The sequence below is a fragment of the Notolepis coatsorum genome (assembly GCF_963971535.1).
Source record: "Notolepis coatsorum genome assembly, chromosome: 11".
Lineage (NCBI taxonomy): Eukaryota > Metazoa > Chordata > Actinopteri > Aulopiformes > Paralepididae > Notolepis > Notolepis coatsorum.
This window is the reverse complement of record NC_140175.1, coordinates 30,336,189-30,360,905: the sequence shown is the minus strand read 5'-3', so window position 1 is coordinate 30,360,905 and position 24,717 is coordinate 30,336,189. Positions and strand designations below refer to the sequence as shown.

General features: G+C 43.1%; 1 protein-coding gene across 3 annotated transcripts in view; it reads right to left on the bottom strand.

Moving 5' to 3' along the window:
- shroom3 (shroom family member 3) overlaps positions 1–24,717 on the bottom strand; it is a 161,032-nt gene that overhangs the window by 81,102 nt on the left and 55,213 nt on the right. The window contains exon 1 of one of the 3 annotated variants that reach the window (XM_084325218.1): positions 10,031–11,022. The exons of the other annotated variants lie outside the window; for them this stretch is intronic. Coding sequence (XP_084181344.1) covers positions 10,031–10,188 — 158 coding nt within the window. The 5' untranslated portion in view covers positions 10,189–11,022. Of the gene's footprint in view, positions 1–10,030; positions 11,023–24,717 lie in introns of those variants that run through there. 3 annotated transcript variants of the gene reach the window in all.

Genomic DNA, 24,717 nt, shown 5'->3' with positions numbered 1-24,717 from the left:
ATGTATGTTTATTTTGCAGCAATTCTTTGTCATTGCCGCCATCTTTAGTGTTACATCCCCTCACACTCCAGTTCTCAGGCTGCAGCTGGTTTAAAAGCTAAAGTAAACCGGCTTCTCTGCTGGCTGTGGCTCCAGAGGAGTTGAACAGTTCTGGCTCTGCTCGTTTCTTTTCGATCTTTTGGCGCTTTTTTGGTGGACAAACCATCGCACATGTGACTCGTGACTGGAGTCTAGTTCTGCTAGCACACATAGCCTACTGTGTACAGACGGTTTCAAAATGTATTTTAAATTAGAAAGCAAACAAAATAAATGGACAAGAGAAAAAGAAATCTGAATTTGGTCAGTATTGTCATTTGGACAAGCAAAGCCATTACTTTAAGTTGCAGGCAAGAAAGACAAGTCTGTCCACTGTCTCTGGTTTTAAAACTGCCCTGTTGCAGGTAAAAAAAAAAAAAATTAAAAAAAAAAAAAAAAAAACGATTTTTCGATTTTTTTTTAATTTCGATATTCGATATCGATTATTAAAATATATCGCGATATTTATCGTTATCGTTATATCGTCCAGCCCTAGTTATATGTCTCATTTCATGCCCCATATCTAACGGATTAATGTATTGGATCTAGGCGGAGCTAAATGCTAATGTGGCTAACTCTAACAGTAAACGTTTTTTACATGAAATACAGCTCAAAAACCTTAGAAAAAAGTGACGATAAAGTTGCCTAATTGACGGGAAAAAGTTGCTAAACTCAATGTATTGTGATGGAACCGGAAGAAGTCTACGCTACGGGGCTAAAGACGTAACCGGATATGACGCCCCCACATTGTGCAAGTGGAGAATACTACTCACTCAGTGGTGTGTACACCAAGTTAATGTATTTTAGGAGGCCGTTTTCAATGATATTGAATATACATATATTTATTTTTAACCCAAGTTATTTTGACCGAAATTAAGTATTACATTTTCTTTTTTTTATCTACTTTTTCTCCCCATTTTTCAATTTTTCTCCCATCCCAATTTTCGTATTGTCCAATTCTTCCCTCCCCTGTCTCGAACGTTGCTAGGCCATGCCTCCCACTGGCCGGCTGCAATGTGGACGAAGCCTTGCATCACGTGTCCCCTCCGGTACTCGAGGAAGCAGCTGTCGCATCTTTTCACCTGTACAGCGCGATCTCTCAGTGGCGAGGAGTAACGCGTGGGAGGCTCACGCTGCCCCCGATACTTCCTGATTCTGCTGTACAGGCACACCAACCGACCTGTAGGAGTCGCTGTCCACAACGTCCGATCCCCACCCACCGGCTTTCCCACCCCCTAATACTACCAATTGTATTAGTATGAACGACCAGCCAAGCTGATAGCAATGCGGAGAGCTGGGCTCGAACCCAGCGTCTCCTGCATTGGTGGTGAACGTCGATACTAATTGAGTTATATGTCTCATTTCATGCCCCATATCTAACGGATTAATGTATTGGATCTAGGCGGAGCTAAATGCTAATGTGGCTAACTCTAACAGTAAACGTTTTTACATGAAATACAGCTCAAAAACCTTAGAAAAAAGTGACGATAAAGTTGTTTAATTGACGGGAAAAAGTTGCTAAACTCAATGTATTGTGATGGAACCGGAAGAAGTCTACGCTACGGGGCTAAAGACGTAACCGGATATGACGCCCCCACATTGTGCAAGTGGAGAATACTACTCACTCAGTGGTGTGTACACCAAGTTAATGTATTTTAGGAGGCCGTTTTTCAATGATATTGAATATACGTATATATTTATTTTTAACCCAAGTTATTTTGACCGAAATTAAGTATTACATTTTCAACAGAGAAACGGCAACACACACATGTAATAGTCGTACAGTGCAGAGGACGTGTCCCGGTGAAGTCAAGGAGAAACACCAAATTGGCAGACAAAGACTATACGCCACAATATACTGTACATTCTGAACCCATGGGGAGACACAGAGAGAGAGAGAGAGAGGAGGTGAAGGAGGACGAGTGGAGGGAGCAATGGAACATGGGGTTAACAAGGTCACGATGGAGAGACAAAGAGATTCTTAGAAAGGACAGACAGAAAGAATTCTATTGTCTCTATTTAGAATGAGTAGACAACCTATTGTTTCTCTTGACGGCAGAACCAGCGTGTGTGTCTCTTGTGTCAGCATTTCTGTCAAAGTGTTTGGGCTGAGGATCATAAACGGTTGTCTTGTCGTCTCAGATGGACCGGGAGACTGCAATTCAACACTGGCCCCTGTAAATATCCTAACCCAACCCCCTCCAATGTACAGTCATTTACCTAGTATGGTTTTGTCAATAGTCCAATGTACAATTTTGTTTGTTTGTACAGTGTCTCCCCCCCCCCTCAATGTACAGTTTTGCTTGTTTATACAGTGTGCCCCCCCCCCCCCCCCCAACCACCTCCAATGTAGATTACCCAGTATGGTTGTCAATATCCCAGTGTACCCAACCCCCCCCACCCAACCTCCTCCAATGTACAGTTTCTACGTCAAATGTATATACTCCCTTTTCCTGACTCCTTCTGTATCACAAACAGTACTGTATTTGCAAATCTGGTATGTCATAAATGTATAGATGTAGCAGTACTGACTATCTGTATGTCATGTATGTCATATATGTCCTGATGAATTGAAAATGGGGGACCCTGATGTAAACAAGACGAAAGTCTTTCTCTGGTCTGCATCCCCTTAACAATTGTGTGTATTGAGCTGTACTGTATTGTACCCATTCTGCAATCTGTTAATAAAGTTTTCAATCAATCAATCAATCAATTCAATCAATCAATCAACCGACGACACCGCGCTCTTCCCCTGCCGACACCGACTCCGGCCCGATACGCAGGACCGACGACGATACCGATCCGTTAATTTTATAGTATATGTTTTCACCATTAGAGAGATCCAACATCCTTCTGTGCGCCAGAAATGCAGAAAATAAAGTCACATTGCTTTTGGGTTTCTGACATATTACAAATGGTTATGTCTCCATTAAATTACCATTAGGGAAATTCCTGTTCTGGCCTGGTATCGGTACATCCCTACCAGAAAGTAATCCCAACTCTAACCCTGTCCCTACCAGAAAGTAATCCCAACTCTAACCCTGTCCCTACCAGAAAGTAATCCTAACCCTAACCCTTACCCTACCAAAATGTAATCCTAACCCTAACCCTGTCCCTACCAGAAAGTAATCCCAACTCTAACCCTGTCCCCATCAGAAAGTAATCCTAACCCTAACCCTGTCCCTAGTCCCTACCAGAAAGTAATCCTAATCCTAACCCTGTCCCTACCAGAAAGTAATCCTAATCCTAACCCTGTCCCTACCAGAAAGTAATCCTAATCCTAACCCTGTCCCTACCAGAAAGTAATCCAAACTCTAACCCTGTCCCTACCAGAAAGTAATCCTAACTCTAACCCTGTCACTACCAGAAAGTAATCCTAACCATGTCCCTACCAGAAAGTAATCCTAATCCTAACCAGGTCCCTACCAGAAAGTAATCCTAATCCTAACCCTGTCCCTACCAGAAAGTAATCCTAACTCTAACCCTGTCCCTACCAGAAAGTAATCCTAACTCTAACCCTGTCCCTACCAGAAAGTAATGGCATTGCCACCTGTATAGGGACTGCAGACGTGTTTAGTTTAAAACTGAACAATACATCAAATTCATATTGATATCGCAATATGAAAGAATGTAAAATCTGTATCACACGAAGCTTCTAGTAGTTCTGCAGAGATATAAGTCATTTCTACTCCAGAGAACCAGTCCAGGGCCCCAGCAACACTCCAGGGACCAATATGGAGGATACAAAAACACAAATGACAAGGTTTATACTCAGCGTCAAGGTGTTTCTGTGTGCTGTATTCTCTCTCTCTCTCTCTCTCTCTCTCTCTCTCTCTCTCTCTCTCTCACACACACACACACATATACCAGAAGACAGACACACAGCAACATCTGTATGTATTTAGTCACATTAGATCCATTTGCAACACATCATCAGCTTTTATGATTCCCAATGCATGCATGCATGTATGCGTGTGTGAGAGAGAGAGAGAGTTTGTGTATGTGTGCATGTACGTACAGTACGTGTGTGTATGTGCGTGTGTGTGTGCGTGCATGCATGTGCGAGTACACATAATTTGTGTGTGTGCATGTGTGTGAACTTATTGTCCTTTGGGGACACAATATAACTAAAACCAGACATTTAAAAAGCACAACTCGTGCAACAAACGGCATTCTTCCAGTCTTCTATCCATAGTGTGTCGAGCTCCGACACAAGATCCAAGTCCGGCCAACAAGTCAATAGGCCCCCTTCACAGCAGTCATAGATGGGTAAACACAAGTGTGACCATATATAGAACAATAAATATTCTATCTCTCATGGTTACATCTTTGTTTACCCAATGGCCGCAGTGAAAAGAGCCAACAGGGTGTCATGGGATCAGCGTTCTAGAATGTTTACGAGCATCGTGAGTTCTTTTCTGAGCTGTTGTCAAGGCAACGTGATGTTGTTTTGTCATTGTGTTGGCCTAAGGAGGCAGCCGCACCTATCTGCTGTGTCTCTCGCCTGTCCACGTCTGCCCTTAATTATTTTTCGATGGAGGAGTGTCCGCTCGTTTGGAGAAGACGTCCGACGATGTGTGTCCCGTCTCCGCCGGATTTGTGTCCATTTTGAAGGACAGAAAGGTTTTAAGAACCTTTTTTGGGACCGATAAGAGAGACATCGCTGTCCGTTCCAAGTTTTGGCCAGTTGCTACGAGGATACGTTACATTAGCAAAGCTGTTAATCCACACTCCTACGCAGAGAGTTGGACGCCGTTCCACTTGCGTTCCACTGTCAAACAGCTCTGCCTGGACTGGGAGTGTGCTGTTAATACGTTCCAATAAAAAAAATAAACCAAAGAACAGCAACACCTTCTGTCTGTCATCTCTGTCGTCTTGTGATGGATCAGTGCCGTGGCCTTACCGTCTTTAGACCTAGATCTTTAGATATGATTATGAAACACAAGTACACTACGCCAGCAATTTCACTAACTCAGCCGTTCCTTCATTCACAGTTACTCTGCTTGTCGGATAATCAGACTGAATTGCATTTTATTTCCCTTCATTATTCAATTCATGTCCTGAGTCGCAAAATAATTCAAAAGTAGGCGGGACTAGTGCGGCTCACAGGCATGGCACCAGTTCAATCCATGCGAAACAGGTATTTTACAGGAAATACACTTTCGTAGAAATATGGTATCGGGACACTGCCTTTGGGGAAAAAAGGCTCAAAAAGATTGAGAAAACTGGAAATTCCTGTGAGGGAAAAACTATCCAGCCTGAATAGTACTTACTGCAGTGAACAAAACTCTAAACACTGGAGATTACTCCCACACTAACTCACAAGAACTCACAAACACACACACACACACACACACACACACACACACACACACACACACACACACACACACACACACACACACACACACACACACACACACACCATACAGACACCATATACACACCCATACACCGTACAGACTAGGGCTGGGCGATTAATCGAAATAAAATCGCGATCTCGATTCATAGACCTATGCAATCTAATTTCTAAATTATGATAATTTTTTATTTTAATTTTTTTTTACTTTTTACGTAACTTTTTTAAATGATGACGATTCTGACTTGAGTTATTTTGTATGTTACAAGAGACTTTTAAGTTTAAGTCAAGCACTTTCATATATGTTATGTTTAAGTTTAAGTCAAGCACTTTGATATGTTATGTTGTCTGTTTAAGAAAGAGTGCAATAAATGATTTTATTGAAAAAATAAGAATCGTGTGAGAGAATCGTGATCTCAATTCTTAGAGAAAAATCGTGATTCACATTTGAGCAAGAATCGCCCAGCCATAATGCAGACACACACACACACTCACACATCATACAGACACCACACACACACCGTACAGACACCACACACACACTCACTCGTACAGACACCATACTCACACAGCTGTGTGCTCTCACTCCAGAGACCGTTTTCTCTCTTGCCACACATCTCCTTCTCTTCCTCACAGAACATGAACCTCTTCAACTCACAGTTTCCCCACACTATTCTCTTGGGAGTCCAACTGAAATAATATTTTGATAATCATTATTATTCTTACGTACCACCTGGACGTGTGTTACTAACGCACACATTTTACAATAATGATAATCATACCATAATTATCTTTGGGTTAATTTCTGTATTTCCTACTCACAGCCCCTTAAAGGAACTTAAAAAAGGTGCGTACTGTCTTCTCCAGAGTCAGACAAGAAGATAGATACCAATTTCCTCTCTGTGTTCAGTAGAAAGCTATCCAGCTGCAAGCTAGCTTAGTTTAGCACAAATAAAATAATTGATGACCCCACACATGTCCTTCATGTGTGTTTTGACCTGCTGCCCTCAGGAAAGTGCTTTAGACAGCCTGCCTGCAAAACAAACAGAAGGACATTTGGGTTTGTTCCAGAGGCCATTCGACTGATGAATGGCCACAGTACAAGGAAAGGTCAGTTTACAAACGTGCGCCCTTTGACCCCTTGATTTTAATATTTTGACGAAAGTGCACTTTTTATACCGACCAAATCTATTTATTTATTTATTTATCTATTGGACTGATAGATCAACAATGTAGGGATCCCATTCTGGCAGTGTCATGTCTTTTATGCTTTGAAGTGTCATGTATGTCTCTTGTCCCTGTTTTGTCCTGTTTTGTCTTGAATGTATAGAAATGCAGCTGTTTGTGATATCATGCCTTAAATTGCCCCTTGCAAGACTAATAAAGTTTTTTGAATTGAATTGAATTGAATGAATTAATGGAAGCAGATACCGACCACTAGCCTAGCTTAAAACTCCGGGAGAGGTGTTTTTGGCCAACAGCTAGGCTAGCTGGTCTGTATCTGCTTCCATTCATTTGTGCCAAACTACCGTACTTTTCGCACTATAAGCCGCACCTGAATATAAGCCGCAGCAGCTAAATTGAATGATGTGTACATATATAAGCCGCACTGGACTATAAGCCGCAGGTGTTTTAATGTTAATTACCATATGTAATTAGCATTGGGACACAATACTGTCGGACAAATAACAAGAATTAACTCATTTACAAGTTGTATTAAGTTTAGCAAATAAGGGAACAGATAAATAACATTTCAATGCAGTCAAAAAAGCAATATTTCGATTTTTACATTTTCGGGTTTTGGTCACGTCGAGTCACATATAAGCTGCACCGTTATATAAGCCGCAGGGTCGAAAAATGGGGGGGAAAGGCGCGGCTTATAGTCCGAAAATTACGGTACTTTTTCGGGAGCTCTCAGTTGAAGTTTCACCTTTAGCTGCAGAGCGCACCATCTTCAATGTCACCTTCCTGTCGACGGACCAATCAAATCAACCGAGGGGAGGGATTACAAATCTGAGGTATCTGAGTGAAGAGAAATCGACAGCAAAACAAACCAATCGATAATGGAGGAGAAGCTAATTTTGTCAGTTTCTGACCAACCTTGTTTGAACGAGCAGGTCTTCTTACCACGACCGAAATATGAACAGCAACGCCTGGAGGGCTGTGTGAGTAGTAATTTATGTAAGTTATGTAACATTAGCTGAGGTAGCAAATGGTAATCAGTGGTATCGCTTGTTGCTCCCTGTGCATTTTCCTTTCTCTATGTACACTGCTGCACGTGACATAGACCGTTCAACCAAGATCTAACTGGCAGAGATAAGATTTTTGCAGGGAAGATGAAAAATGGCTTGCTTGATGAAAAATGGTGGTATCAGTCTGCGACTGGTCTTTGTATTCCCTGTGTCCTCAGTAGGACACTAAAAACAGGTGCACCTCTCCTCTGGACTCTGACCTTTATTCATTCTATAAAGGTATTATAAAGGTTTGCAATGTATAAAAGTAAATTCCCAATTATGTCACGTACGACATAATTCATAATTTATCATCATTATCATCATCAGCTTCTTTTTCTTCTTCATCATCATCATCTATACTCTATAGGGAGGTGTAGTCTGACGTCACTGGTTGTTCCACCCGTATAGGGATTCATCAATGGGAAAATGGATTATCGGCTATTGTAACAATTCTGCCCGCATGGAATTTGAAAATGTTTCCACTTTTGCACAAAATGAGTTCCCTTCTATCACTAACATGATTGTTTAAGCATTTTTGGTTGAAATAAAATTCTGCGATTTTTTTTAATGATTAATTGCGAATATTTTCATGTTGAGCTATAGATTGTGGATGAATAAGCACAGAAAGGTACACCATGCCAATGTTAATGCTTTATTTGTTTTAAACGAGACGATTTAGAAATGGGCAATGGGGAAATGCATTGGGTTGGACAGAGGGTGGAACACGAAAAACGACAATGACGTAACCACTACACCTCCCTATTCACCATCATCAACCTCAGCATCACCACCATCACCACGGTCTTCATCATTATCATCCTCATATTCCACTTGTTGTCAGGCCTGCAGATCTTTATGAAGCCAGCTGCTAACAAGGCAGAGTCGCTCCTAACAGTGGCACTTCTTCCAGCAGATAAACAGGAAGAGATGCAATCTGCCTAAGTGGGAGTGGGACATGAAAGCTGCCATGTATCTGAAGCAACGGAGAACCACATAATGACAGGACGTGGCTGGAATACCTCAACTTGTTATCATCTCGGCTAGAATCAGAGATACAGACGAGTTAAAGGCAAGCGGCCACTTCCTGAAATAGCCGAACACACAAAAAACGCCATCATCATCGTGGCTTGAAAACATACAGCTAAAATAACTACAGTAAACATTTCCTGACATATTATGTGGCTAGAGTCACCGAGTTAAAATGGCTTCAGTTCTTTATCATCATCATCTGGACTCACGGCCCACAGTGACTCTGAGTGAGTCAGACCTTAATCATTCCAGCTCGATCCACTCAACTCGATATACTCACTTCAACAGCTTTCAACAGCAACTTAAAACATAGCTGGTCAATTCAACAGACCACATCGCCCAGCTGTCCTTAACAGAGACACAGCGGTTTCACCACACTTGAACCTACTAAATGAGACCATTGATTAATGTGAGGCCCAAAACATACATTAGTCTGACTGAACAAACGGATAACTATATAAACCCATCCAACCATCCAGCCAGCCAATCAAGGAACCAGACATACAGACAGACAGACAGACAGCCAGACAGTCAAATAGCCAGCCAAACTGCCCAGGCGCCGACCTCAGCGCTTTGAGGTGCGAGCCATGAATCTCAGATTGCACCCCAGGGCTAACTGACTTCTAGCTAGCTGGTGGTGCTTTATTTTACCTGACTGTCACCCTGAACTGCATTACACCCCATATCAACTCCTTCAAGTAGATACAACTTACATTTACAACTGAAGCATTTAGTTAACCGACACTCTTATCCCGGTCCACTTACAACGGGACAACAGAATGTCACAGTCGCAAAGTAGCCCGGTAATGACCAGCCGTGAGAGGAGGTGCAAAACGTAACAGGCGATACCAGATCTAGAGAAGGATACAGATGTTGACCGGCGGGCAACGAAACCACGGCATCACTTTAACCCTTTCAGATGTACGATCATCGTCTCACATGTACATTCAAATCTTTTAATCTGAACATTATAATGATGGTGTTTGCAACGGCTGCTGCTCATTGAAATCTATAGAGTTCTCAAGTTCACCCTGTGCACTTTCCATTCTCTATGTATTTCATTAATAAGCATCGGTATGCACTGAGAACATTTACCAATCACACCAACCACACCAATCACACCAATCACAAACCACGCCAATCACAAACCACACCAATCACAAACCACACCAATCACAAACCATACCAATCACACCAACCACACCAACCACAAACCACACCAAGACACCTGTACATTTGTTGTATTTGACAATATAACCATATATCAATCTTATCATAGTCATGTACTAAGTTTGCATCCCCTTAAACGCCTTTTTTTCTTTCTTTCTTTTACCTGGAAGTGAACATGAGGACCTTGGAGATGAGGCCGGTCGCCAAGTGGTTGACGCTGGTTTCCGAGGGCGACCGGCACAGCGCCCCTCCCGACCCCAGCTCCTCTTTCCTGATCTTCTTGCGAAACTTTCGACGATAAAAGGCTCCTAGCAGGTCCATGGCTCTATTTTACTCTGACGCTATTCCAATGTTGTTCCAGTCTACTCTGCTGCTCTCCTCTGTGTCCCGCGCTGTTCTGCTTCTCTACTGCGTCTACGTTTCTTCTAGATGGGCCCAGAAAGCTCCATTTCTCTACTCTTGTGCTGTTCTATTGCATTCTACTCTCTAGCTTGTATCTGTCTGTCCTGTGCATTTCTTCTTAGGCGGAAAGACAGACTCACATTTCTCAGTCGGGCTTCATTTGATTCTACCACTCTATTCTAAACTATACTGACTGACAGTTCTGTTATGTCCACTTTTCTAGTTTCTTTCTACCGTTTTTCCTACATTACTCCTCTCTCCGTCCGAGTGGCACAATGGAACGGCCTGATTCTACGCTAACATCCCTGGGAGCAGCACTGGATCTAGGAAACACTACGAACACTGTCCTCTTCTACTTCACCGTCCCAGTCCCTTCCGTACCAGTCTCCACCGCTCTGTACAACGCCTCTAAAAAAGGCCCAACAAACTCCCAATTCTCTATTCTACTCGTCCGTGCTCTTTCATACTCTACTCTGCCGTACAACAATTCTCTTCTCCGTACTTCTATGCCGTTCCTTCACTCCTTTCGCTCCGTCCTCTCGGCTCCCTCCTCGCGCCCCGGGGCTCAGCTCTGAAATGGGGCTCGTCCACCGGCTTCCAAAACTCTGTGGCTGGCAGCTTGGCCGAAGGGGCTGAAAGGGGCATCTCCCCGGGCCAAAGCTCGTTAAGCAAACCAAGCAATTAAGCGTCATTAGCCTCGCGTATGATAAAGCATGAAATAAACATCCTCGCTTCCCTGCGTCCTCCTGCCCAGAACTGGTAGCACATGCGGTGTGGGGCAGAAGATACTGACTGACAAGAACAACTACAAACAGAGAGAGGGAGGGAGGGAGGGAGGGAGTGAAGGAGGAAGGGAGGGACGGACGGATGGAGGGAGGGCTATAAGGAGAGAGACTGAGGGTAGGAGATGGATAGAGAAGGATCTTCTGTGGTGTGTGTGTGTGCAGAAGGGGAATATTATGAGAAACTGAAGGCCCAATGATAAATGGAGAGAGGGGGGGGGGGCAGAAGGAGAGGGAGTAAAGGGGTAGAAGATAGAGATGGAATGAGGGAGGGAGGAAGAGCAGTGGAAGAGGGGGGATGGAGAGATAGAGAGAGAGAACTGATGGAGAGAGACAGTCTTGTTATAGAGTCTACTGACTGGGGGACAGGAATGGATGGCGAACGCTGCAGGGAGGAAACATTCTCATGATAGCATCATGTGCTGCTGCAGTGAACAATGGCCGCTCTATGGACTCTCTCTCCATTCTTTCTATCTATCTATCTCTCACACACTCTTTCTCTCTCGCTCCCTCTCCAAACACAGTCACGCTGTCCTCATGCCAAGAAGTGACCAAGTTATTACATTCATTGAAATAACAACCCCCCCCCCCCCTCAAAAAAACTGAAAATATTAAATGCTGTTGTTGTTGGATGAAAATCATCGAATCGCCAGTGGTGGAAGATATTCCTTTATTAATCCCCTTGGGGAAATTCGTGAGAAGAAGTACACAGTTCCTTTCAAATTCTACTTAAGTAAAAGTAGAGAAGTATTTGCTATTGAATGTACTCAAGTATCTATTCTACATGACGTTTGTGTATTCCAGTGCTTGGGAGCATTCAATCCTCGATCCATTGACCTCTAAAGGTTATGTTAAAGTGGTATGTGGTCCAGTTATGCTGCTCTGATTAAAGGTTATGTTAAAGTGGTATGTGGTCCAGTTATGCTGCTCTGATTAAAGGTTATGTTAAAGTGGTATGTGGTCCAGTTATGCTGCTCTGATTAAAGGTTATGTTAAAGTGGTATGTGGTCCAGTTATGCTGCTCTGATTAAAGGTTCTGTTAAAGTGGTATGTGGTCCAGTTATGCTGCTCTGATTAAAGGTTATGTTAAAGTGGTATGTGGTCCAGTTATGCTGCTCTGATTAAAGGTTATGTTAAAGTGGTATGTGGTCCAGTTATGCTGCTCTGATTAAAGGTTATGTTAAAGTGGTATGTGGTCCAGTTATGCTGCTCTGATTCCGTCCTCCTGAAGTTGACAGGCTTCAACTGTGAACATATATAATCTTCATCAATTGTTGCCATGTTTCCTATGCAAAAGCTTTAAAAAACCAATAACTGATGGGTTCAGCAGATAAATGTAGTGGAGTAAAAAGTACAATATTTCCTTTGAAATGTAGTAAAAGTATAAAGTTCCCTAAAATTTAAATACTCACGTAAAGTACAAGTAGCTAGAAATTGTACTTAAGCACAGGATATTACTATGGTTTTGATTGATTGATCATCTATTATTGGACACTATTTGGCTGGTCTGTGGTGTCATGTGCCTTGTTCTTCACTACGTGTTAGTTTGGCAGGGGGGAGGGGCACTGGGGCAGGAGAGAGCTATAATGGCAGACCAGGAAATTAAAAGGTGAATTGAACTAATCAATTCTGATTCGACTCTCTACTCTACTCTAAGATAAGATATTCCTTTATTGATCCCCTTGGGGAAATTCGGTATCATAGCAGCATGGGGGAGGCGGGAGGGGAGGTACAGGTAGTAGAAGACATACAGGTACAGGTCACAGAATTATAGTACAGTGGAGAAGTAAAAATTTAAATAGAATAAAAAGGCAGTGTAAACAATATACAATATAATTAACTCTGGATAATGGGCAACAAGGTGCGAGATGAGGGTATGTATGCCCTCTCAGTTATTTTGCCCTACAATAAATATAGTTACAATATATAATCTAATCATTTAAATCTAATCTAATATATAATCTAAAAAAACGAAATGCTAGAATGCTAAATATATGCAATACATAATCTTATAATCCAATAGTCTAAATCTAATCTAATATATAATCTAAAAATGCTAAATGCTAAAATGCTAAATGATAAATATATGCAATATATAATCTAATAATCTAATAGTCTAAATCTAATCTAATATATAATCTAAAAATGCTAAATGCTTAAAAGCTCTGATGAAGTATACAATATTCACATACTAAGGTGTGGTATGCATACAGTAAGGTAAGTATATTGTCCTTTTTGGTGGGGGTCAGCTACTAGGTTCCTAGTAGTTGGATGTCTGGCAGCGGTCCCTGCTTACTGTTGTGGAGCTTGATGGCCGCTGGTATGAAGGACTGGCCGAGGTGGTTAGTTGAGTGTCGGGGGGGTATGAGTCTGTGACTGAACGTGCTTCTCATCTTGACTAGCTCGTCGTAGAGGGGGTGGGAGGGATTCTCCAGGATAGCAGCCAGCTTCCTTCTCATCCCCCTCTCTGCCACCACCTCTAGTCTGACCAGCTCGACTCCCACCACGGAGCTAGCCTTCCTCACCAGCTTGTTCAGTTTGTTGGTGTCCCTCGAGTTCTTGCCCCTCCGGAAGTCCACCACCAGCTCCTTGGTTTTACTGGTGTTGAGTTGGAGGTGGTTACTGTCGCTCCACCCCACAAAGCTCTCCACCAGGGCTCTATACTCCTCCTCATCATTGTCGGTGATGTAGCTTACGATGGAGGAGTCGTCTGAGAACTGCAGGTGGCCCCCGCTTGAGTTGTGGCAGAAGTCTGAGGTATAGAGGGTGAAGAGGACGGGTGACATCACATTTCCTTGGGGGTGCCGGTGTTGCTCACCAGTATGTCAGATTGACTGTCCTATAGTCTGTCAGTGAGGTAGTCCTTGATCCAGGCCAAAATAATCAAATCTGTTGAAAGAATCTGATCCTTTTTGTGGTTCTATCAAAATGATTTGACACCGTTGATCACAAACATTATGTAATATTGGATTGGTATAGGTAGAAACACACACAATCCAAATCAGCTCAGTTCTGAAGAGCCATGTGGATGGTGGACTATTATCTGTCATTATTCAGGGTGTGTCTGTATTTCCTCAATGAAATTACACTCCCCCCTTTGTGTGTGTGAGCCTGTGCGTGTAAGTGTGTAAGCTTCAAGACCACACAGACATACTCACTCTCACTCTCATATACACACACACACACACACACACACACACACACACACACACACACACACACAATGCAAATCAGCTCAGTTCTGAAGAGCCATGTGAATGGTGGACTATTATCTGTCATTATTCAGGGTGTGTCTATATTTCCTCAATGAAATTACACTCCCCCCTGTTTGTGTGTGAGTGTGGGGGGGGGGTGTAAGTGTGTAAGCCTCAACACCACACAGACACACACACACACACACTAGAACAAAAAATTATGAGGAATAGTCCAGACACCCTAATTCAGACACAAAGGGAAGAGATTTCAATGCCATCCCATCATCCTTTGCTCCTTTGGATCTCTGGTGGGAGTTGGGATACACCTGACAACACTCCTATGAAACCAGATTCCCGGGAATTCTGCCATTACGAGTGCTGGGAACACAAAAAGGGGCGTCAACTTGGAAGGTTGGTTATGGAGGCCACTTTGTATTTGAAAGGTTGCTGGTGTGATCCCTGGTACAAAAAGTGCCAAACACTGTGAAATGCCTCTGTCTCTGACCATGTGCATAGCCTACTTATATCAGTCTCAACACTGTTGAGGTGCCTCTGACCATGTGCATAGTAGGGCTGACCTTCGAATATTTTTTTGGAATTCGAAGCTTCGGGGCCGAGATTCGATTTTAATTCGAAGCATCGAGATAAAAAAAAAATAATAATTTTTTATTTTATGTTGTGGGGCTTGTACAGCACTTTGTTCAACTTTGTCAGTGCTGTAAAGTTTAAACATTTTTAAATCTTAGACAAATGAAACACTTTCATGAAATATTGTAAGCCGTCATTTGAGGCTTTAGAAAAGCAGCACAATGAACACAAATCTGTCAGTGCCGAGTCCGACCTCATCTTAAATAACAAACAGCATTGCTTGTTGTAGTTAACAAAAAGAGGCAGAGTTGATTTTGCAAAAAAATAAACAAAAGAAAAAAAAAATCTTTTTAATATACCGGTATTTAAAACAGCCCTAGTGCATAGCCTACTTATATGAGAGTCTCAACACTGTTGACGTGCCGTCTGACCATGTGCATAGTTGGGGTGTTAGGGCAGCACGGTGGCACAGTGATTAGCACTGTCGCCTCACAGCAATAAGGTCCTGGGTTCAAATCCCAGCTGGGGGCCTTTCTGTGTGTGGCGCCTGCATGTTCTCCCTGTGTTTCCTCCCACACCAGACATGTACAGTATGCTAGCCTTCCTCCCGCCACTTCCCTCGACTGCCATTACAACTGGAGTTGGTCCCCGGGCGCCACACTGTGTGGCTGCTGCCCCATTGCTCCTAGATAGTTAGGATGCAGAGGAAGAATATCCCCAAGGGGATTAATAACAGTACAACTTATATCATAACGATGAGGCGGATCACCGTGGTAGCTTTGAATGTAACACCAAACTACATTTCGTCAGTGCATGTGATGTGATTTTATGTATTATATTAAGAGTAAAATTATAAATGAAATGGTCATGTGAGTTCTAAAGACGTTTTAAATGAATAACCTTAATCTCGGCTAGAAAATCCTGGAGCTGCTCATAGCGGCGTTAAGTTTTGTTTTGCAAAAGTGAGGGATGGGGGGGGGGGGGTGCTGAGCCCCCCAAAAAGTATGGGAGGTGAGCGGGTGCCATGGTAACCGAGGACTCTGTCAGAAACCAAAGGACGGCGCACACGTAGCAGCTTAACAATGATGTTATGTGTGACAGACGCTCAGATACGGATGACGGGGTCAGGTCTCGTTAGTCCCCACGTTATCAAGATGCCGGCAGAGTGAACCAACTTCTCTAAACAGACGTTGCTTATTATGCTTAGCAAACTGCTGTCGTGAGACAACTGTAGATAAAAAAAAATGCTAGAACCAATGTTGTGTATCTTCCCTTCTATATAAAAATAACAATTATATCATGCATGAGCATTTCTGAACGGGCACTTAGGACGGCTACCATAGCACCGTTGATGATCTCATCATGGAAATGAGACCTGTTTTGTTATAAGACTCACAAAGCTGATGTGTTGCCAAGGAAAAGACAACTTGAGGCAAACTGGGAAAACACAATCGCTGCTCAACAAAATACTCAACTGTTTCAACATCACCTGAGTATGTGAACAAGAACATACTGTACAAGCACATGGCAGACACACACACACACACACACACACACACACACACACACACACACACACACACACACACACACACACACACACACACACACTAATAGTGTATACTTGTGGGACATTTGGACAGCACAAGATAGTGAAAACATAGATCACAGACAGACAGACAGACAGACAGACAGACAGACAGACAGACAGACAGACAGACAGACAGACAGACAGACAGACAGACAGACAGACAGACAGACAGACAGACAGACAGACAGACAGACAGACAGACAGACAGACAGACAGAAGGACAGACTGAACGGTCCTCTCCTTCCTTCCCTCCTTCTCTCCCGCCACCCTCCCCTCATCTAATCCCCCTCTCCAATTTCAGTTTCCTGGCAGATCAGAGAGATTATTATGGCCTGGGAAGACCAGGTTCCCACGGCGACAGATAAGGTTCCGAAGACACACCCTGCCTATCTGAGAGAGACAGAGAGGAGAGAGAGACCATGCTTTTGTGTGTGTGTGTGTGTGTGTGTGTGTGTGTGTGTGTGTGTGTGTGTGTGTGTGTGTGTGTGTGTGTGTGTGTGTGTGGTGTGTGTGTGTGTGTGTGTGTGTGTGTGTGTGTGTGTGTGTGTGTGTGTGTGTGTGTCTCTGAGGGCAGAGTGTTATCCTGACCCTATTGTCCAGTCCTGCATTTCAACATAAAATACTTTATTAATTCTCATTTCCTAAATGTCCTAAAGGAATGTATGAAACAATGTTCTTACTGCAAGTATTATAAGTGAGAAGTCAAGTAAGTAAGTAAGTAAGTTACTTACCATGGCCAACCACATTCCACTCTATGCCCTGGTATGTATGTGATAAATAAACCTCTTGAATCTTGAAAAGAGCACAGCTACTCTGAGGTCAGTTAATCATGAGTATACAGTATAAAAAAGTAAGCAACCAAGTGCTTACTACATGCCTATTGTAAGTGAGCAATTGCATAAATAAGTAAGCAACCAACTTAACTGGTGTGTCTGCATGTGTCAATATAGTATGTGTGCATGTGTTTGTTTGTTTGTGTGTATGTATGTGCTTGTGTATGCAAGTGAGTGAGTGTGTGCGTGCGTACGTACGTGTGTATGTATGCACACTTTTGCGGAGGGGGGGCTCTAAATGAGGACCAGGCGAGGGGGACCAAGGGAGTCTACAGACACAATGATGATCTAGCGCTTGGAAGAATGCAGTGACATAACAACATAAATATTCCACTGTTTATCTGATAAGCTGATACGCAGGGTCGAGAGGAGAGGAGGAGGAGATGAGAGGAGAGGAGAAAAGGAGAGGAGGAGGAGAGAGGAGAGGAGAAAAGAGGAGGAAAAGAGGAGAGGAGAGGAGAGAAGAGAAAAGAGGAGAAGAGAGGAGATGAGATGAGAAGAGAGAAGAGAGGAGAAGATAAGAGAAGAGGACAGGAGAAGAGAAGAGAAGAGAAGAGAAGAGAAGAGAAGAGAAGAGAAGAGAAGAGAAGAGAAGAGAAGAGAAGAGAAGAGAAGAGAAGGGGGTAGAGAGGGTTTTTAAGGTGTTTTAAGAGGCCCACCTGATCTATCAGAGACTGAGAGTCCTAACAACGGGAACAGTTATTTTCACCTCGAGCCATGACTCTTATTAAAGGAACACACCAACATTATGGGAAATGCACTTACCATCTTCTCCAGAGTCAAAAATACATGACTCTGATCATGATCGAAATAGGAACGGTATCTACGATAGAAATTGGTACCAATTTCCTGTCTGTGCGTTCAGTAGAAAAAGCTATCCGACTGCAAGCTATCCTTAGCACAAATGAATGGAAGCGTATACGGACCGGCTAGGAAGCAGAGAGGACATTGATGTGTATCTTCTCATATGACTCTTGAGAAGACAAGAGAGCGCATTTCCCATAATGTTGGCGTGTTCCTTCAGCTCATTCGGGGGCCAAACCCGAGATAAGTCGGGTTAACTCGCCATGCGCTGGGCGCCAGACCCGAGATTTCTCTGGTTTTGGTCGTTATTTCTTTTATTCGATATTTCCCTTCATAATTCATCCATCCAGCCTGATGTTATCATTGGGAATGGGTCTGAGATCGCAATCGTCCAATACCGCCGCCTAACGCCTTGCGGGCGCTATTGCACTCCATTTGAAACCATGTGGCTTGTTGTCTGGGCCGAGCTGCGTTGTGCGGGCGGGGTCTAAATACTCCGGCAAGAGAAGCGGTTATAACTGATTACTGACTGAGGGTAACGCCCCCCCCCCCGTTCATGTTCAATGCTGGATTACGTTGGAAACACGATCGCGATCAGTAATTTGAATGGCGATCAGATACTTGGATTATTCTTTTTGCAGTACATCATAGACAAGGTAAGGACTATATGTTATCAATCTTGCGTTGATCCGATAATTCCCCACGATCGGAGCGTGTGTCTGTAATGTACTGTGTAGCGTATTCTGTTGGTGGCGATCGAAGCATAGAAAAACGACCCCCCCCCACCCTTTCATGCATGCAGGATGAAACAAAATACCGATAATCTAGCATTGATTTCAGATTGATTAATGATCCAGGCGAGAAATGGCACGATTTATAATGAAATGCAGTAAAACAGCTGTAAAAAGATGTGAATCCCTACCCACTTTCAAAACCGCTCTTAAAGAGCACCTACGGGAGGCTGCAATTCTAAACTGGACACCGCAAAGGTCCAACCCCCCCCCCCCCCCCCCCCCAAATAGACAGTCTCCTCCCCACCGTATGTATATTTTTTCTCCCACCCACCCACCCCCTCCTAATGTACAGTCTCCTCCCCATCATATGTATATAATCCCTGTTAGGATCTATGGGTAACTACTGTATATTTGCATATCGTATATGTCACAAATGTAACAGTACTATATACCTGTATGTCATGTATGTCCCTCCTATGCCATAAATGTCATGATGTCATGTATGTTGTGTATGTCATAAATGTCACTATGGGGACCCTGATGTAAACAAGACAAACGTCTTCCTCTGGTCTGCATCCCCTTAACAATTGTGTGTATTGAGCCGTACTGTATTGTACCCATTCTGCAATCTGTTAAATAAAGTTTTCATTCATTCATTCATTCATTCATTCATTCATTCATTCATTCATTCATTCATTCACCTTTCAACTGCCACTCCTCCACCTTTGGATATATTCTGTAGAACTCTTGCATCACCACATCCTCAACTGCAACAGTTAAGTTTCTTAATTAAAAAGACTGTGTATAAACTGTACATCCTGTAAACACAAAGAAGTTATTCTTTCCAGTTCTTCTAATTCTCTGTATATTGTATTTATTAAGCACTACTTCTTAAGGTTGCACAATACACCGCTACTAGAAAAGTATTGCGAGACCCAACCGTTAAAAGTGAGGCATGGGAGAGGCGGAGCCCAAAACCCTCTCTCTCTCTCGCTCTCTCTCTCTCTCTCACTATATATATATATATATATATATATGGTATTGCCGTGGTACCGTTTTAGAACCAGTATTGTGATACTTAGGCTGATATCGGTGTCAAAGTCAAAATGTTGATATCGTGACAACACTACTACTTCTCAGATTCCACTTTTGACCTTCACCCCCTGCTGCATTTAATAATAATAATAATAATAATTTCTTAAATTTATATAGCGCCTTTCAGGAAACCCAAGGCGCTTAACAGAGGAGGGGGAGAAACTAAGGGGAAGGAAATCAGAGGAACAATTGGGTAAAAAGAGGGAAGTCAGGGAGAGTCATTAATATATTTGGTGAAGAGGTGAAATTTGAGTAGTGATTTGAAGGAGTCCAGGGATGTAGCGTTGCGGATGTGTGGAGGGAGGGAGTTCCAGAGGGTGGGTGCGGCAAACAGAGAAGGGTATTTTTCCAATACTGTACCTCCAACACTTCTCTCAAGTCAAGTCAAGTGTTCCTTTATTAAGTCTTCCTTTATTAAGCTCCTCATATAGGGGGTGGGAGGGGCCAGCTCCTCATAGAGGGGGTGGGAGGGGTTTTCCACTATAGTGTCCAGCTTCTCCCTCGTCCTCCTCTCTGCCACCACCTCTAGTTTGACCCGTTGGACTCCCACTACGGAGCTAGCCTTCCTCAGCAGCTTGTTCAGTTTGTTAGTGTGTCTTGAGGTGATGTTACTCCCCCAGCATACCACGGTGAAGAAGAGGACGCTGGCTCCCACAGACTGGTAAAACGACTGCAGCAGCATATTACACACGTTGAAAGTCTCCTCACGATTTCAAATTTTTTATTCTCAATTTATATTTTTTTATTTACATATTCGAAAGACGTTGTTTCTGTCCCGTTTGTGTGAGAAAACACCAAGCCTGATTCCTTAAATGTAGCCTACTTGTAATGAACCTCATCCTGAATACTGAGGTTACTTGGATTTTAGTTATTGAAGTCACAATATGAAATGACATTATGCTCATGTTTCACTATAGCACTATAGTGGTGGCGACACTTTTTTCAGATAAAACATGCGGTGGACCCAACGTGGCAGCACCTGTAAATACAGGATTTACACCGAGAGGCTACAGACTATTATCACAACCTTCAGCAGAATATCAATCAACACCTGTACCTTCCATCATACAGGATTTACACCATGTTTTAAGCACCAATCAAATGTACTTGTATAATAAAACACAACACCTTGGAGACAAGAACTAACGTAAGCGGTAAGCCTACCTTATGCGATGAGAAAATATTTCACCATGTGGCTGGTCGCATGTCTCCCCATAAAGCTGTATCTGTAACGTTGTTGAACCAGTCCTCCTGTATTTATAATCCATCTCAGGTCCTGGTTGCAGGGTGTTCATGTTCACTCAGGTTGAGTTGAGGTGGAGCCTGTCGGCCTCGTCCTGCTCGTCAGCCTCTTCACGTGACGTCAGGAGGGAGCCCACAGGTTGGTTGGGTGACGCCGGTGCGGCGGAAGCAGGAAGTAGCGGGGGCAGCGTGAGCCTCCCACGCGTTACTCCTCGCCACTGAGAGTTCGAGCTGCTGCGGTGAAAAGATGCGACAGGCTGCCTCCTCGTGTACCGGAGGGGACACGTGATGTAAGGCTTCTGTCCTCACTACAGCCGACCAGTGGGAGGCATGGTCTAGCAACGTTCAAGACAGGGGAGGGAAGAATTGGATACTACGAAATTTGGATGGGAGAAAAATAGAAAAATGGGGAGAAAAAGTGGATAAAAAAAAGATAAGTTACTCGGTATGTTTTTCAGAAGTAGTTTCTAAAGTATGTTTTTCTAATTATTATTATTATTATTATTATTATTATGATCGATTATTGCAACGCTCTCCTCACCGGCCTTCCCACCAAACTCCTCAACAGACTACAAATGATCCAAAACTCTGCTGCCAGGATCACCACCCGCACCAACTCATCGCCCCTGTCCTCATTCATCCTGTCCTCATTCAACTACACTGGCTCCCTGTGCACTACCGGATCCACTTCAAAAACCTCCTACTCACCTTCAAAGCCCTCCACAATCTAGCCCCCATCTACATCACTGACCTCCTCCAGGAATACACCCCCTCCCGCACCCTGCGCTCATCCTCTACTGGACTCCTATCCATCCCCAGCCCACGCCTCGGCACCATGGGTGCCCGAGCTTTCAGCTGCTCGGCTCCCAGACTCTGGAACTCCCTGCCCCCACATGTTCGACAGTCTGACTCCCTATCATCATTCAAATCTCAACTGAAAACCCACCTGTTCAAACTCGCATATTCACTATAACCTCTGTCACTGTCCTATACCCCCTGCTGTTTGTTTGTTTTGTTATTTTAACTTCACTGTTCTTATACTTCCTGTTGTTTGTTTTATTTTTAACCTCGACTTTTAACTGCCTTGCTGTGTTTTTTCTTTATGATCTGTAAGGTGACCTTGGGTGTCGTGAAAGGCGCCACCAAATAAAATTTATTATTATTATTAAAGTAGTTACTAAAGTATGTTTTTTTAAAGTAGTTTCTAATGTATGTTTTTCTAAAGTAGTTTCTAAAGTATGTTTTTTACGTTTTTTTAAAGTAGCTCGTCCTTCTATCCTTTTGTTAAAAATAATACTTCAGCTGCTCCACCGTCTGTGATCCATGTTTGTTGAGCTAAACTTTTACGTCTCCTTTGTTTTTCTCGTAAACGTTCACATTGTTTCTATTTACACATTGTACAGTATGTTCTCTTATCGTGCAAACAGACTTTTCTCAAAGTGTTCTCATTCATTACATGTATTTGTGTACGCTATTTTTCAGAACTTTTTTAACTAATTTAACTTTTGAAAAGTGGTCGGGACAAAAGGGGGAGTTGACCTCATCTCAAGCCCCGCCCTATTTTCTTGATTATCCAATCACAACTGTTTGGAGGATCCCTCGGACAAACAGTCAATTAGCTTTGGCGACCGTCATTTGTTTTCATTCTATTTAAAGCAACATCAAATTGTCGCACATGGAACCGGGGGGACAGCAACAAAAACAGAGAAAAGGGGAGAGAGATACACACACAGAAAGAAAGACATGATAAGAGAGAAACAGAGAGATAAAGAAAGCAAAAGACACAGAGAAAGATAGATAGATAAGAGAGTCAGAGGGAGAAAAGTGGAGGAGACGTGTGTGTTTATAGAGTGTCCGTCCTCCCTGGATTGCCACCCAATCCCGTGGGGCTCTGATGGCCCACGTCCTGCCTTTGGACCTATCAGAGTGCAGTGTAGTGCGACCCCCCCCCCCTCTGCTCAGCCTCGCCATCATCTGATAAAACATTCCAACGTGAGCATACATAGAAGGGACACGACGACCTAACCCACTGATTCAGGACCATGTCCAGGAGTGTACACGAGACATCTAATCACAGCCAGGACAGACCCACTGGTGTCATGGGACTGAACCAACAACCTTTGGTTTGTTATTATTAGTCAGCATCTCTGCCTCCAGGCCAACCTGCTGCTCAACAGAACATGAGCCCTTATAGGAAAAGGCTTGGCCATATTTCCAGTTCCATCAATTCCAGCACGAGAATCGTCTTCTATGTCTTCAGCTATTTTGGAAATGTTTGGTATGGACAGTTTGGTCATGGACAGAAGGAGTATGTGTTTAGGCTTCGTCAGTGTCGGAAAGCAACAGAGATGTACTATGATACCAGCCACCCAGTTTAACAGCTCACAGAATACACCTATAGTCGTTAGCCCCTCTAACTCTTGGCAAGGAGGGTAATAATGGAGGAGATGTCACTGCCGTCAACACTCCACCAGTGCAATCTGAGCATGTGCAGTATTGGGTGACTTACTGACTTAGCCTCCAATATAATGGCCTTGACTCTAGCGTAGAAGTACTAACATGGAACAAGAGTCGTTCTACACAGCTTTCCAGCGAGGACTGGCTTTCATTCTGCCCTCTCTATGATACCATTATTATGACGGAGCCCCAAGGGATGCTGGGATAGCTCCGGGAAGGAAGTAGAAATCCATCTGCACAAGGAGACAGCGACATCTGGGGAGCGATGGAGGACATAAGGCGCGGAGCCGCGTCACGGTGATAGAATTTAAGGATTCTGGACACCAGCCTCACAAAGACCTCCATCTCCATATGGTCCCTATTAACCAAATTTTTTTTTATTATAACTAGCAAAGACAATTTACTCAAGCTTGAAAAATATCAACCATAGTCAAGTCCCAACCTCCTGATGGATTCTATTGAACTGGAATGAGTCTTGATAACCTCATTATCCTATTCCCTCATAGGCTATGTATAAAAATAAGAGCAAATACAAAGTACAACGAGTAGCTACCACCCAACTACCTGTACTTTGCATTCATTAAAGGTGCTGTAAGTGGTATTCTTTTGTTAAGATACATGTTAAATAGCTCCACATTCTGACAGCCATCACTGGTATAAAGTGTTCGGTCAGTAATATGGATCTCCCAGTTCCTCCACTACTTTATCCAATCAGGCAGATTATTTATTTTACTTGTTTCAAGCACATATTTGTTTTTATTTCTTATTTTTTTCAGACCATTTTTGCAGGGTGGAATTCTCTCTCCTGAGTGATTACCAGAACATTTATTTTGTGTTTACTGCAGAGCAGAGGGACTGAGATACCCATATATTACTGACCAATATGATCAGTGATAGGTGTACCTCATCCCATTTCTGCTTTGCACTATATAGTACTGTACATTAGTACACTGCATAGTATTGTATATTATATGGTAACTCAGTTACGTCTATTCTGCATCGAACATTGTACATATGTCTATACTGAACACTGTGACCTCATTTTCTACTTCTAAATTACATGCTATACTATGTTATTTGATACTATCTTGTCTAGCACAGTCTCTGGAGCGAAACAGTAAGAAGCAT